Raw genomic sequence first — 14,623 nt, forward strand, 5'->3', positions numbered from 1 at the left:
AAGATGAGTGGCCTGTGATAGGCACCTAGATCTCATAGAATATCAGGGTTGGAAGGGACCTCAGGAAATGCCTCTCTCTGGGCTGTGGGGAAATGCCTCTCTCTGAGATTGTCACTGGCAAACCCTCTCTTGCCATTAAGCTGTGGGATGCGGGGTGGTAAGAAGGTGGAGATCCTTTGTAACTTCTAACCCCATAACTAGGGTACTCACTGGGCTATGGGATATTCTGATTGGGCAGGGGCGGCGCAGGGGACCTCAGTGTTTTCTATTGAAGCTGTTCCACTGTAGATAAATAATTTGAAAAAGTCTATTGGAGCAGTTTTCTTTCAGTGTTTATTCACAGGGGAACAGCTCTTTCAGGCCAAGTTGAGGGACCCCACCACCACTCTCACAATATCCCATAGCCCAGCAGTTGGGATACTCATCTACAAGGTGGCAGATCCCTGTCTACCACCCCGCCCACTCCCCATCGAGTGGACGGGGTGGTAGACTTGAACCACTAGTCTCCTGCATCCTAGGCGAGTACCCTAAAGACTGGGCTAAATGTAAAGAGGGAGGGGCTCCTCCTCCTCTCTCCCAGCTTGTGTGTAAACTGCCTATGGGGGGCGATCCGATAGGCGAGGTCTGGGCACATTTACTGGGATGCTTTTAGCAGGTGAGTTAGGTGCAGGGTCACCCCATCTTCCTACAGCTTGGGAATCACTCGGGTTTAGGCATCCATTTTTCTGTCATGGCAGTATGCATCCTCAGAGGCAAACACAAAACCCCCCCCACAAAAACAAAACTTTTACTGGAAAAAAATTAGGCACTAAGTGATTTTAGGCCACTACAGGGCTTGGGGGCAGCTGACGGGGTTTTGTGAATCCCAGAAAGGCCTGATTCTGGGATTTAGGCACCTAGCTGCCACTCCGGGTGCCTGAATCCCTTTGTGAATCTATCCCTTTTGTGTCTTAAGATGGAGATAGGCGCCTAGAGGGGTTCAATAAGAGTTAAGCATCTAGGAGATTTTAAAATACCAGTAAGCCTCTATATTGCCTCATTAGGCACCTTAATACCTATAATAATCAGAGTCTAAATCACTTGCCCAAAAAGTCACCCAGGAATTTTTTCCGAGTAGCAGCCGGTTAGTCTGTATCAGCAAAAAGAAGGAGGAGTACGTGTGGCACCTTAGAGACTACATTTGTTAGTCTCTAAGGTGCCACAAGTACTCCTCCTTCTTTTTTCCAGGAAATTTGTGGCAGACCATGGAATCAAAGCCGGGTTACTTAGTATCTTTTAACGGTAATTTTCAAAAACTCTTAAAGCTCCCGTAATTCAGACATAAAAGAATAGCCTCACTTTCAAAAATCCTCTGGAGAGAGACCCCCAGATAAAATATCCTATGAGAGACAGCAGATTTTCGCAAATGCCCAAATAAATCTGTTAGTCTTTTAAGTGCCACCGGACTCCTTCATGTTCTTGTTTTATTTGAGGGGTAGCCGTGTTAGGCTGGATCTGTGAAAAGCGAGAAAGAGTCCTGTGGCACCTTATAGACTAACAGACGTTTTGGAGCATAAGATTTCGTGGGTGAATACCCACTTCGTGAGATGTACTGACGAAGAGACCCACGAAAGCCTGTGCTCCAAAACGTCTGTTAGTCTATGAGGTGCCACAGGACTCTTTGTCGCTTGTTTTATTTGACATTCACTAGAGGGCGCTCCACACCTTCATATCCATATTTTAATTTACATTACGGTGTGTGTGTGTGTGTGTGTGTGTGTGAGAGAGAGAGAGTAACTTGGAATCAGAAGCTGAACGAGTTTTCCTCGTTGTGTAGCGTCACAAGCTGAGAGGGAGGCGACAAAGGTCACGGAGGAAGCAGGTTTCATCTTTAGGACATGAATGATCATTTTCAAAAACACAGAGGAGGAGGAGGAGATATTCTATAACTAGCTGCAGATCTAGTAACAACACAAGGATAACCTGAAGCTGCAAAATGTTCTTGTACCTGGCTGTACAGCTCTGGCTTCTGCTTCCGCAGTCAGGTGAGACTAAAAACTTTCATTTGAAATAAAAGCTTTTACAAAGACAAAAATAAAGGTCTCTGAACAAAGAAATCGTGGGAGGAATTTTGTTTTCCTTTGCAAAGAGACAGCCAGGTTACCATCACAAACTAAGTCATCAGTGTGCTGGGAATAGAGAGATGTTTTTAGGGTGTGACTCAGACCTACACATATACAGGCTGAACTTTTCACAGGAGCACAAGGGAGTGAAGGATCCAAGTACCACGGAGTTTAAAAGTTCCAGCCAGACATAGATCGGTGTTTAAAGCTTTTCTTCCCCCCCACAGGTCTTGCACAAAGTGACTCCGTGGACCAGTCTCCTCCAGAAGTGAGAGTCTCAGAGGGACAAAGTGTAACTTTACACTGTAACTTCACCACCGCTGACCCAAACTCGTATCTGTTTTGGTACCGGCAGTATCCGAACCAGCCTCCCCAGCATATACTGACTAAAACGATGTTTGATGCTCCGGATCAGACGCTTGTCCAGGGAAAATTCTCAGCATCTTTGTACATGGCTAATAAGACGGTTCCCTTCCAGATTGCGGCTGTTTCTCACCAGGAGAGCGCTGTGTATTATTGTGCTCTGAGACCCATAGTGGGGGAGAAGTGCATCTCCGCTCGTACAAAAAGTTGCTTAGGGAAACATGATAGAATCATAAACACGGGGCTGGAAAGGACATCGAAAGGCATCTACTCCAGCCCCCTGTGACGAGGGAGGACCAAATGTACATGGATTATCCTGGACAGGTGTTTGGCTAATCTGTTCTTTAAAAGAAACTTCCCCTCCCCGATATTCTATTAATCTTCTCTAAAAGAAAATTTAGTTCCTGCACTTGGCCCTACTGTATATTCCTTTGGTTTTTTTATTAATGAAGTTTCTTTGGATTAAAATACATTTCTTATTGAAAAGACTGTAAATCATAAATGGAAAATGTTAGAACAAGGGTTACTAATTTAGCTTAACTTTTCATAATATTTTGTCACTACTATAATTTCAGATGAATGAAAGCTATATTCAGGAGCCCTCCCCCAGAGTTATGACATATATCAGGCAACAAGTTTATCAAAACAAGTCTGGCACTTCTAGGGAAGAAAAGAACTCTATCTATAAACGTGTAACCGATAGGCTAAAACAGGGATCGGCAACCTTTGACACCCCAGTTTGTCTGCAGGTTCGGCGGATCGCAGCTCCCACTGGCCGCGGTTCCTTGCTCCAGGCCAATGGGAGCTGTGGGAAGCGGCGGCCAGTGCATCCCTCGGCCTTCACCGCTTCCCGCAGCCCCCATTGGCTTGGAGCGGCGAATCGCCGCCAGTGGGAGCGGCGATGACCGAACCTGCCCACGCGGAAGGTAAACAAGCCGGCCTGCCAGGGTGATTACCCAGACAAGCAGTGTGCCAAAGTTTGCCGATCCCTGTGCTAAAACATGTTTACATCACCAACAAGACGCGTGGCCGTGCATTCACTCCCCTTCCCCCCATGAAATCCAATACAGCTGAGCCCAGTTTAATCCAAACCAACTCTACTCAAATCAAGCCAACCTGGCTAAACCCTATATCCCTCTGAACCATCCCAACACAATCCAATCAAGCCAAACCCAAAGCAGTGCAACCTAACTCAATTCAATGAAATTCAATCCCAAATCCAACTCGGGTGATTACAGCCCAAATCAACCGAATCCAAACCCATGGAAACTCAGTTCAACATAATCCATTCCAAACCCCCCCCTCCCCGAAAAAACAAACTCAAAGAAACCCAACCCAGTCGAATTCAATGCAACGCAATCCAAACAAAAGCACAGACAAAAGCCCCAAACAAATGAAAATGGAACATTTTCTCAGCAAGACTGAAGCTCTTTGAAATATTTTAATGAACAGCAAAATGTTGCACTATCATTTCCCACTGCCACCCACCTCTCTGCCTAATCTCAGTTGAAAACAGATCCTACTGTTTATAACAGCCCTAAAAGTCTACAGCTCACGGGTAGGTGCCCGGTTCTCAGTAAAGAACTCTCAGAACGGGAATTCCTTTCCCAGTCTGATCCCGCAAAGCTCAATACTAGGATATTTAGGGAATCATTCGAAGTCTGTGTGCATTAACTCCGACTTTCCCTGAATGAGCTCCATGCGCGCCTCGGGTATAACTTATCCTCCAGGGGGTCTTTTGCGAAGTATTCAACTTGAATATTTAAATGTGATATTTGCAGATATTAAATATACACAATGATATATTTCTAAAATAATTTCGCTTCAGTGTTTTTGAAATATCCGATATTTCAGAAACACTGAAGCCAATTTCTTTTAGAAAAAAACCCACCGTGGGACTCCACACTCATTGTGCACCGGCGAACAAGAATCCTTGAGAAACTGGTTGTAGGGAGTTGGGGTCCTAGATTTCTCCGTCATATAATTTACTCTATGTACCACAAATCACTGTGTTTCCTACTTAATGTAAACACCTGCAAAGAGAGTCGCACTTATCAGCAAATCAAGACACGTTAAAGAAGGTGTGAGAAAGCCGTTCACAAACGGAACCAACCTCTCCTCGTTTCCTGTGGGTTAGGGGGGATCTCACTTCCACATAAGCCCTTAGTAGGCCAGTGGCTGAAGAAATGCGGCGAGATTAACACATTCAGGCAGGACGCTGTCTCTTCAGGGCTGAAGGGTTCAGGGTAGAATTGAAACCTGAGCCGCTCTGCTTAACACAATGAGCAAACGTTTAATGTTCAGCCTTTTTATTTTCACTATATATCCAGGTAGCTGGTCGTCGAGTTAAGCCGATTACTCCCGAATCTCTCTCTCTTTCACACACACACACACACACACACACACACACACACACCTCCGCCTTTGCACTGTGTGTGTGTGTCTCTCTCTCTGTCCCCATACTCCTCTCTCATGCTAGCTAAGGTATAGAAGTGAGCCCTCAGACTGCACACAACTGCTATATTTTCCTTTCCCGATTTCTTGTTGCAGGTACGGTGCTGGGTGACTCGGTCCAGCCCAGGGAACCCCAGATGTCTGGAGCTGAAGGCGGCTCCGTGACCCTCAGCTGTTCTTATGAAACCAGCTACACTGTTGGTGTCTATCTCTACTGGTACCGTCAGTCCCCGAACCGAGCCCCGCAGTACATCCTGCGGAGAGGAACGAAGGGAGCCAGATCTGGCAGTGATACCTCAGACTTCGCCCAGGAGAGGTTTTCTTCCCAGGCTGATGGCAACTCCACAGCTCTGAGCATCGCCGCCCTGGAGCTGGCAGACACAGCGGTGTATTACTGCGCCCTGCAGCGGGCACAGTGACAGAGCCTCACAGCAGACCTGCACAAAAACCCTCCCCTTCCCTTCACCTTCAGGGGTTCTGCATGGACGAGGGACCAGACAGAGAGTCCCCATTACCCAGCATTCGCCCCCAGGGAGGGATGCAGCGCTGGGCCACAGCACAGACAGACAGGTGCTCTCCTCCCTGTCAACATCTCGCTGACACATTTTATATATATCCATAAATACATGTCAATGCATCGATGCCTTTCTGCCTTCCTCACGGCTCTTAAATCCCAGACCAAATGTTTAATCGCAGAGGGGTCTGTCTCTGTCAGTATCTGTGCAGCACCCAGAAGAATGGGTCACTGATGTCAGCTGAGGCTAGACTTACCCACAGGGCCTTGCGTCCTCCTCCACATGCCCCTCACTAATCGCAGAATTTGGGCGTTTTACACAATTACTTAATGACAAAAGACTCGGAGATCCAAAAAGTCAAAACTATGTGACCATTAAGACATGATGTGGACATTTCATATGTCAAAGTAAACAAACTTAAATCAAACTCCAATAAGTTTCCAGTATTGTTCTTAACTGAGTTTTACAGCTAGGCAAAGGATTATCAGTGGAAATATTTTTAGTGTGTGTGTGTTGAAATCCCCATTTATTGACTTTTACTACTAGAAATCTAATCCTCCCAAGCCTATATATAGGGCATAAAGAGGATGCTCATCTTGTGGATTCATTTGGCAAAGTTTTATGACCGGCTGCTAGCCTGATGTCAACTCTCCTGCTTTTTCAGTCAGGCTTGGGACTGGCAGAGTTACAACCACGAAAACAAGCCACTAAGCAGGTGTTAAATGGAGAAGTCTAGGAAGATTTTTTTTCTTAAGAAGCAACGGAACATTTTCCCCAAAACTCCTGTAACTAAGGAATGGCTTGTAGGAATAGTCTTTGAAATAATCTCTTCTGGAGCTAAGTAACACAGAGATACACAGATTTTTAAGTTTGATCCCTTGGATAACAAGGGCTAGAGAATGTCTCCCAAGGACTCCCGCACCAGACCCATAACTTATGATGGACCTAGAGAATCGTGAGAAATTCCGTGTGAAAATAATCCTTTCCCCCCACTCCAGAGAAATAGCTGAATGGTTTCTGGAGAATAGGTCCATCCATGGGTACTAGACAAGATGTTCAAGGATGCAACCCCATGCTCTTGGTGCCCCTAAATCTCTGACTGTCAGATTCTAGGACTGGACGACAGGGGACGGATTACTTGATGATTGCCCTGTTCTGGTCATTCCCTGTGAAGAACCTGGCATTGGCCACAGGATACTGGGCTTCATGGGCCCTTGGCGATACCAGATCATTCTTATGTTTTCTTGTTCGTTTTTCAAATTTGCTTGCATAATTTATTATGGCCACTAGGGGGCGTTCCTGACTTTCTGGTAATTATATTTTACCATGTATTTTGTTTATTTAAGGTGTAATTGAATCAGGCAACTCCCTGGACAACATTTCTTTCAAAAAGCAACAGAGGGTCCTGTGGCACCTTTAAGACTAATAGAAGTATTGGAGCATAAGCTTTCATGGGTGAATGCTTATGATACTTAACATTTCTTTCGCAACTCTAAAGTCATAAAGAGGGGGAAGTCACAGAGAGGGCACTTTTACAGCAGACACATTCTTTTAATACACAAATCAGGAGAAAAAAACCTAATAACTCCATAAAGAGCCTAGTAAAAAGGAGGAGAATCTGAAGCTGCAAAATGGCCTTCTTCCTTGCTCTACGGACCTGCCTTCTACTTGTGAAGTCAGTGGAGCTAAATGTTCATTTTTAGTGAATTTATTGCTTTTCTTAAGAGCTACAGCAGTCCTGCTATAAGAGGCTCGGTTTTTCAAAGAAGCCTAGGGGATTAGGAACCCAGTTTCCTAACCACCTTTTGAAAATCCCACGTAATTATTTAAAAAGAAACTAGATTATCTGAACCACAAAACCGTATGGTTTTATGGAAACAACTTTCCTTTCCTTTCCTTTCCTTTCCTTTCCTGATACTTTACTTTAAAAGGGAAACCAGTTTCTACATAGGATCATCAGAAGCTATAAACAAACCTTTTTTGAAAGGTGCAGCGGGCGGAAGAGCCACCAAACAGAGACGGTTTCCCATAGAAATCATTAGCAAACACCACTCCCCTCCCCTGGTTTCCTCTCGGTTTTTCAGGGAGGCACGTGGGTCGGTTTATAACGTTCAGCCAACAATCCCCTTGCTTCGCTATTGTGTTTTCACCGACTCTTTGTGACTCAAAGCAGAATCTGCTAAACAAAGGCCATGCGTTTTATTCTAAGCCTTTTTATACTCACTCTGTATCCAGGTAATTGAGCGGTTCGCTCTACTCATGCAGCCTGGCTCACTGCTAATTAACCCCCCCCCTCCCAAAACCAGAACCAATCCACCAGCTTTCTCCATTCCTTTGCAGCACTTTCTCCATTTCAATCTATCTGCTGTTTTATATATATCCCTAACTGTTTGCCTACTTGTAGTCCCCTTTTCCCCTTCCACGTTCCCTCTCTCAGTTCGGCACTTCGCTCGTCTGTAACTGGTACATTGCATTCATTTATTTCTTGTCGCAGGTGCTGCGCTGGGTGATTCGATCCAGTCCAAGGAACCCCAAGTGTCTGGAGCAGAAGGAGGCTCAGTGACATTCAGCTGTTCCTACAATACCACAGATTTTTCGGGCGTCTATCTCTACTGGTACCGACAGTTTCCTAACCGGGCCCCGCAGTACATTCTGCGGAAAGGAACGAAGGTCTACGGTACTTTTAGCGAAAATGCGGATTTCGCCCAGGAGAGGTTTTCTTCCCAGGCTGATGACAGCTCCACACTTCTGACAATCACATCCCTGGAGCTGGCAGACACAGCGGTGTATCTCTGCGCCCTGCAGCGGGCACAGTGACAGAGCCACTGAGCAGAGCTGTACAAAAACCCACCCTTCCTTCCCATTCACAGGCCCTGCACTGGAGAGAGACCAGAGATATTGAACAAAACCGGCCCCAGGACCGACCCTTGGTGCACTCCGCTTGAAACCGGCTGCCAAGTAGACATGGAGCCGTTGATCACTACCCGTTGAGCCCGACGATCTAGCCAGCTTTCTATCCACCTTATAGTCCATTCATCCAACCCATACTTCTTTAACTTGCTGGCAAGAATACTGTGGGAGACCGTATCAAAAGCTTTGCTAAAGTCAAGGAATAACACATCCACTGCTTTCCCCTCATCCACAGACCCAGTTATCTCCTCATAGAAGGCAATTAGGTTAGTCAGGCAGGACTTGCCCTTGGTGAATCCATGCTGACTGTTCCTGATCACTTTCCTCTCCTCTAAGTGCTTCAGAATTGATTCCTTGAGGACCTGCTCCATGATTTTTCCAGGCACTGAGGTGAGGCTGACTGGCCTGTAGTTCCCCGGATCCTCCTTCTTCCCTTTTTTAAAGATGGGTACTACATTAGCCTTTTTCCAGTCATCCGGGACCTCCCCCGATCGCCATGAGTTTTCCAAGATAATGGCCAATGGCTCTGCAATCACATCCGCCAACTCCTTTAGCACCCTCAGATGCAGCGCATCCGGCCCCATGGACTTGTGCTGGGCCAATTTTTCTAAATAGTCCTGAATCACTTCTTTCTCCACAGAGGACTGGTCACCTTCTCCCCATATTGTGCTGCCCAGTGCAGCAGTCTGGGAGCTGACCTTGTTCGTGAAGACAGAGGCAAAAAAATCATTGAGTACATTAGCTTTTTCCACATCCTCGGTCACTGGGTTGCCTCCCTCATTCAGTAAGGGGCCCACACTTTTTTTGACTTTCTTTTTGTTGCTAACATACCTGAAGAAACCCTTCTTGTTACTCTTAACATCTCTTGCTAGCTGCAACTCCAAGTCTGATTTGGCCTTCCTGATTTCACTCCTGCATGACTTAGCAATATTTTTATACTCCTCCCTGGTCATGTGTCCAATCTTCCACTTCTTGTAAGCTTCTTTTTTGCTTTTAAGATCAGCAAGGATTTCACTGTTTAGCCAAGCTGGTCGCCTGCCATATTTACTATTCTTTCTACACATCGGGATGTTTTTTCCTGTAACCTCAATAAGGATTCTTTAAAATACAGCCAGCTCTCCTGGACCCCTTTCCCCCTCATGTTATTCTCCCAGGGGATCCTGCCCATCAGTTCCCTGAGGGAGTCGAAGTCTGCTTTTCTGAAGTCCAGGGTCCATATTCTGCTGCTCTCCTTTCTTCCTTGTGTCAGGATCCTGAACTCGACCATCTCATGGTCACTGCCTCCCAGGTTCCCATCCACTTTTGCTTCCCCTACTAAATCTTCCCATTTTGTGAGCAGCAGGTCTAGAAGAGCTCTGCCCCTAGTTGGTTCCTCTAGCACTTGCACCAGGAAATTGTCCCCTACACTTTCCAAAAACTTCCTGGATTGTCTGTGCACCGCTGTATTGCTCTTCCAGCAGATATCAGGGTGATTAAAGTCTCCCATGAGAACCAGGGCCTGCGATCTAGTAACTTGTGATAGTTGCTGGAAGAAAGCCTCGTCCACCTCATCCCCCTGGTCTGGTGGTCTATAGCAGACTCCCACCACGACATCACCCTTGTTGCTCAGACTTCTAAACTTAATCCAGAGACTCTCAGGTTTTTCTGCAGTTTCATATCGGAGCTCTGAGAAGTTATACTCCTCTCTTACATACAATGCAACTCCCTCATCTTTTCTGCCCTGCCTGTCCTTCCTGAACAGTTTATATCCATCCATGACAGTACTTCAGTCATGTGAGTTATCCCACCAAGTCTCTGTTATTCCAATGACATCATAGTTCCTTGACTGTGCCAGGACTTCCAGTTCTCCCTGCTTGTTTCCCAGGCTTCTTGCATTTGTGTATAGGCACTTAAGATAACTCGCTGATTGTCCTGCTTTCTCAGTCTGAGACAGGAGTCCTCTCTTCTTATGCTCTCCTGCTCATGCTTCCTCCCGGTATCCCATTTCCCCACTTACCTCAGGGCTTTGGTCTCCTTCCCCTGGTGAACCAAGTTTAAAGCCCTCCTCACTAGGTTAGCCAGCCTGCTTGCGAAGATGTTCTCCCCTCTCTTCGTTAGGTGGAGCCCGTCTCTGCCTAGCACTCCTCCTTCTTGGAACACCATCCCATGGTCGAAGAATCCAAAGCCTTCTCTCCGACACCACCTGCATAGCCATTCGTTGACTTCCACAATTCTACGGTCTCTACCCAGGCCTTTTCCCTGCACAGGGAGGATGGATGAGAACACCACTTGCACCTCAAACTCCTTTATCCTTCTTCCCAGAGCCACATAGTCTGCAGTGATCTGCTCAAGGTCGTTCTTGGCAGTATCATTGGTGCCCACGTGGAGAAGCAGGAAGGGGTAGCGATCCGAGGGCTTGATGAGTCTCGGCAGTCTCTCCATCACATCGTGAATCCTAGCTCCTGGCAAGCAGGTTTTCTCAGTTGGGGCAGCAGATAGATGACTCAGTCCCCCTGAGGAGGGAGTCCCCGACCACCACCACCCTCCTTCTTCTCTTGGGAGCAGTGGTCGTGGAACCCCCATCCCTAGGACAGTGCATCTCATGCCTTCCAATCGGTGGAGTCTCCTTCTGCTCCCTTCCCTCAGATGTATCATCTACTCCACTTTAAACATTAGTACCTGTAGAGAGAACATGAAAACGGCTGCTCACCTGTATCTCCATTGCTGGTACATGGACGCTCCTTTTCCTTCTTCTGTAGGTGACATGCTGCCAATTTTTTTCACCATCCCTCAGTCCCCTCTGCGCAACCTGCTCCGATTCTTTAGAATGTTGTGCCTGTAGAGGCATATACTGACGTCTGTCCAGGAAATCTTCATTTTTTCGTATGCAACGCAGGGTTGATACTTGTTTCTCCAGACCTCGAACCTTCTCTTCCAATATGGAGACTAGCTTTCACTTTGTACAGACAAAGTCGCTTCCGTCCTGTGGAAGAAAGAGAAACATGGCACAACCTGTGCAGGTTACAACAAAGGTATTTAGGTGCTTAAACATGCAGAGAGGCACCTAGGGATGGATTTTAAGAAGGTATTTAAGTGCCTACTGGGATTTTCAAAGGTACCTAGGTGCTTAACACCTATTGAAATCAATGAGATTGAGACACCTACGTGCTTTTGAAAAAATCTCACTAGATATCTTTAAGATCTGCCCCCAGCGCAGTGGCTCGCCATCTTTCCAGACTACTTCACTCCTTTCAGAAGTCTGATTTCCCTTGCACACCCCAAGTTTCACTTCACTTAAGAACTACTCACTTAAAAAAAACATTTAAAAATGGCACACCCAGACTATTACTGAGAAAATTGCTTTCTTTCCCATTTTGTCTGCATAACGTTTTAATTTGTACTGAATCAGCAAGTTCTTTTGATGTAGACTGTTGTAAAACAAGGCAAATGTCTAGATGAGATGATGTACCCTTTGGAAGACCTCTGTGCACCTCTGGTTGAGAACCACTGCCCTTGTGGGATTTTTGAAGGCACCTAGGGCAATTTTTTAAGCACGTTAAGAAGCAGACAATTGCTATCTACAACTTTTGGCATCCAAATACCATTAAAATCTTCTCTTTGGTGGGAATTTCAAGAGTGACTCACCAGTTTATGTGCCTAACTCCCCTGGGCTTTCCTTTGGAGTGCCTGAGTGCTATAGTGAGCTATAGCAATACCATATAATCAGCCATTACAAGCACTTAAAAAAATCCCTTCTGTCCCAACACTCAGGAAATCACCTAAGCATAAAAACATAAGAAATGCCATAGAGGGTCAGACCAAAGGTCCATCTAGCCCAGTAGCCGGTCTTCCGTGTGAGCAGTGACCAGTGCCAGGTGCCCCAGAGGGAATGAACAGAACAGGTAATCATCAAGTGATCCATCCCCTGTGGCCCATTCCCAGATTCTGTAAAAAAAGAGGTTAGGGACACCATCCATGCCCATCCTGGCTAATAGCGATTGATGGACCTATCCTCCATGAATCTATCTAGTACTTTTTTGAATCCTGTTATGGTTTTGGCCTTCGCAACATCCTCTGGCAAGAAGTTCCACAGGTTGACTGTGTGTTGTGTGAAGAAATACTTCCTTTTATTTGTTTTAAACCTGCTGCCTATTAATTTCATTTGGTGACCCCTAGTTCTTGTGTTATGAGAAGTAGTAAACAACAATTCTCTCTCTACACCAGTCATGATTTTGTAGACTTCTATCATATCTTCCCTTAGCCGTCTCTTTTCCAATCTGAAAAGTCCCAAGCTTATTAATCTCTCCTCATAGGGAAGCTGTTTCATATCCCTAATAATTTTTGTTACTGTTTTCTGAACCTTTTCCAATTCCAATATATCTTTTTTTTCAGATGGGAGCAACCACATCTGTACGCAGTATTCAAGATGTGGGCTTACCATGGATTTGTATAGAGGCAATATGATATTTTCTGTCCTATTATCTATCCCTTTCTTAATGATTCCCAACATTCTGTTCGGTTTTTTGACTGCCGCTGCACGTTTTGTGGATGTTTTCAGATAACTATCCACAATGACTCCAAGATCTCTTTAGACCCCATCATTTTATATGTATAGTTGGGATTATGCTTTCCAAATAATTTGCATTTATCAACATTAAATTTCATCTGCCAAAGCAGGTGTTTAAGTCGCACGGAGTGACTAATGGTCCTTTCCTGCATGAAGGTCACTGATCATTGATTGCACAGCAGGCACTTATGTAATGATGATTAAAATTACCTGTCAAAAACATAGCAGCAATAATTCATTAAGACAGCTGGTACGTTTTTCTGCAGTGACGATCCTTTTATAATTCTGTGTTTGCACAGTGCCTAGCACAATAGAGTCCTGGTCTAAGACTAGGTCTTCTAGGGGCACCTGGAATACACTTAATGTACAGCGCCTAACATAATGAGGTCCTAGTCCGGGACAGGGGCTGTTGTGTTAATAATCAATCCAGGGCCGGCTCTGGCTTTTTTGCCGCCCCAGGCAAAAAAGCCTCCGGCCACCGGAGCCCCGGGGGGAGGGCGGCGAGCCCCGGTGGGGGCTCCGCTCTCCCCCTGGCAGCCGGGGGGAGGGCGCCGGGGGGGGGGGGCCCGAGGGCCCGGGGGGGAGGGCGGCGAGCCCGGCCGTGGCCCCGCTCTCCCCGTCCGGAGCGCCGCCACCCCCCTCCAGGTGCCGCCCCAAGCACAAGCTTGGTGGGCTGGTGCCTGGAGCCGGCCCTGAATCAATCATAATCATGAGCTCAGAGCACGCAAGTTCTATGTGGAGAAGAATAGTGAGAAGATGATTGATAGCTTCTTTATAAACAAACTTTTTCCCCAAAGCCCGTAATTCAGGACTGGCTGGTAGGAATAATCTGTTTAAAGCAGAAAGGGGTCTCTCTGCTTAAGCTAAGCACCGCATCTACAAACAGAGATTTTAAAGGTAGAAGGGAGCACTGTGACCATGTAGTCTGATCTCCTGAATAACGCAGGGGAGAGAATATCACCCAACGATTCCTACTTGCAGCCCATACTTTGTGGTTGAACTAGAGCAGCATGAGAAATTCCATTTAACAATAAGACTTTTTAGTCTCAGAAAGGTTTCTGAAGTGTCTTTCATGCTGGCTTTGATTTTTTTTTTGCATGGTTTCTTACAGCCACTAGTGGGCGCCCCTGACTTACACATAGTGATATTTCACATTACATTAGATATTTCGTTCTATAACAATATCTGAGTCAAACTGCTGACAGAAGTTCCCTTGTGACTTCAGCATCATAGGACAGGCGTGGAAGAGAGAAGGTGGCCTCAGAAAGAGCAGATCTAACATTTTAAGCCAGAATTAACATTTAAACAAATTAAAGGAAGAATTATTTTATAATTAACTAAAGACTCCTTAAAAAAGATAAATTTATGCTGCAAAATGCTTTACTACTTGGCTTTACCGCTCTATCTTCTGCTTATTTACTCAGGTGAGAAATGTTTACTTTGACTGAATTTAGTATTTATGTTACTTAAAAGCTACAGAACTCCTGTTATTATAGGGTAGGTTTTCAAAAGACCCTAAGAGAGTTGGGCACCTAGCTTCCTTATAGGCACATAATACTTATTAACAGCACAGAATATTTTAACCAGTATAACAAACTTCATCTAGTTTTTCTCAAAGAAGACTTTGTCCTCTCTTGGAAAACAAATCTTGGTTTAACAACGGAAATCAGTGTGTATATAAACTAGTAGTCAAAGTATAGACATATAGTAGAAAGGAAAAGGAAAAAGACAGT

The 14,623-nt window shown here is 45.6% G+C and overlaps 2 gene segments (V, D, J or C); both read left to right on the forward strand.

Moving 5' to 3' along the window:
* Nucleotides 1–3,366: 3,366 nt before the first annotated feature.
* LOC113407774 lies at nucleotides 3,367–5,338 on the forward strand. The segment is given in 2 exon segments: nucleotides 3,367–3,391; nucleotides 5,016–5,338. Coding segments are annotated over 2 exon segments (348 nt in total).
* Nucleotides 5,339–6,373: 1,035 nt separating this feature from the next.
* LOC112123520 lies at nucleotides 6,374–8,251 on the forward strand. The segment is given in 2 exon segments: nucleotides 6,374–6,389; nucleotides 7,929–8,251. Coding segments are annotated over 2 exon segments (339 nt in total).
* Nucleotides 8,252–14,623: the final 6,372 nt, after the last annotated feature.

This window comes from Terrapene carolina, unplaced genomic scaffold, assembly GCF_002925995.2.
Source record: "Terrapene carolina triunguis isolate 2854851 unplaced genomic scaffold, T_m_triunguis-2.0 Scaffold362, whole genome shotgun sequence".
Classification (NCBI taxonomy): domain Eukaryota; kingdom Metazoa; phylum Chordata; order Testudines; family Emydidae; genus Terrapene; species Terrapene triunguis.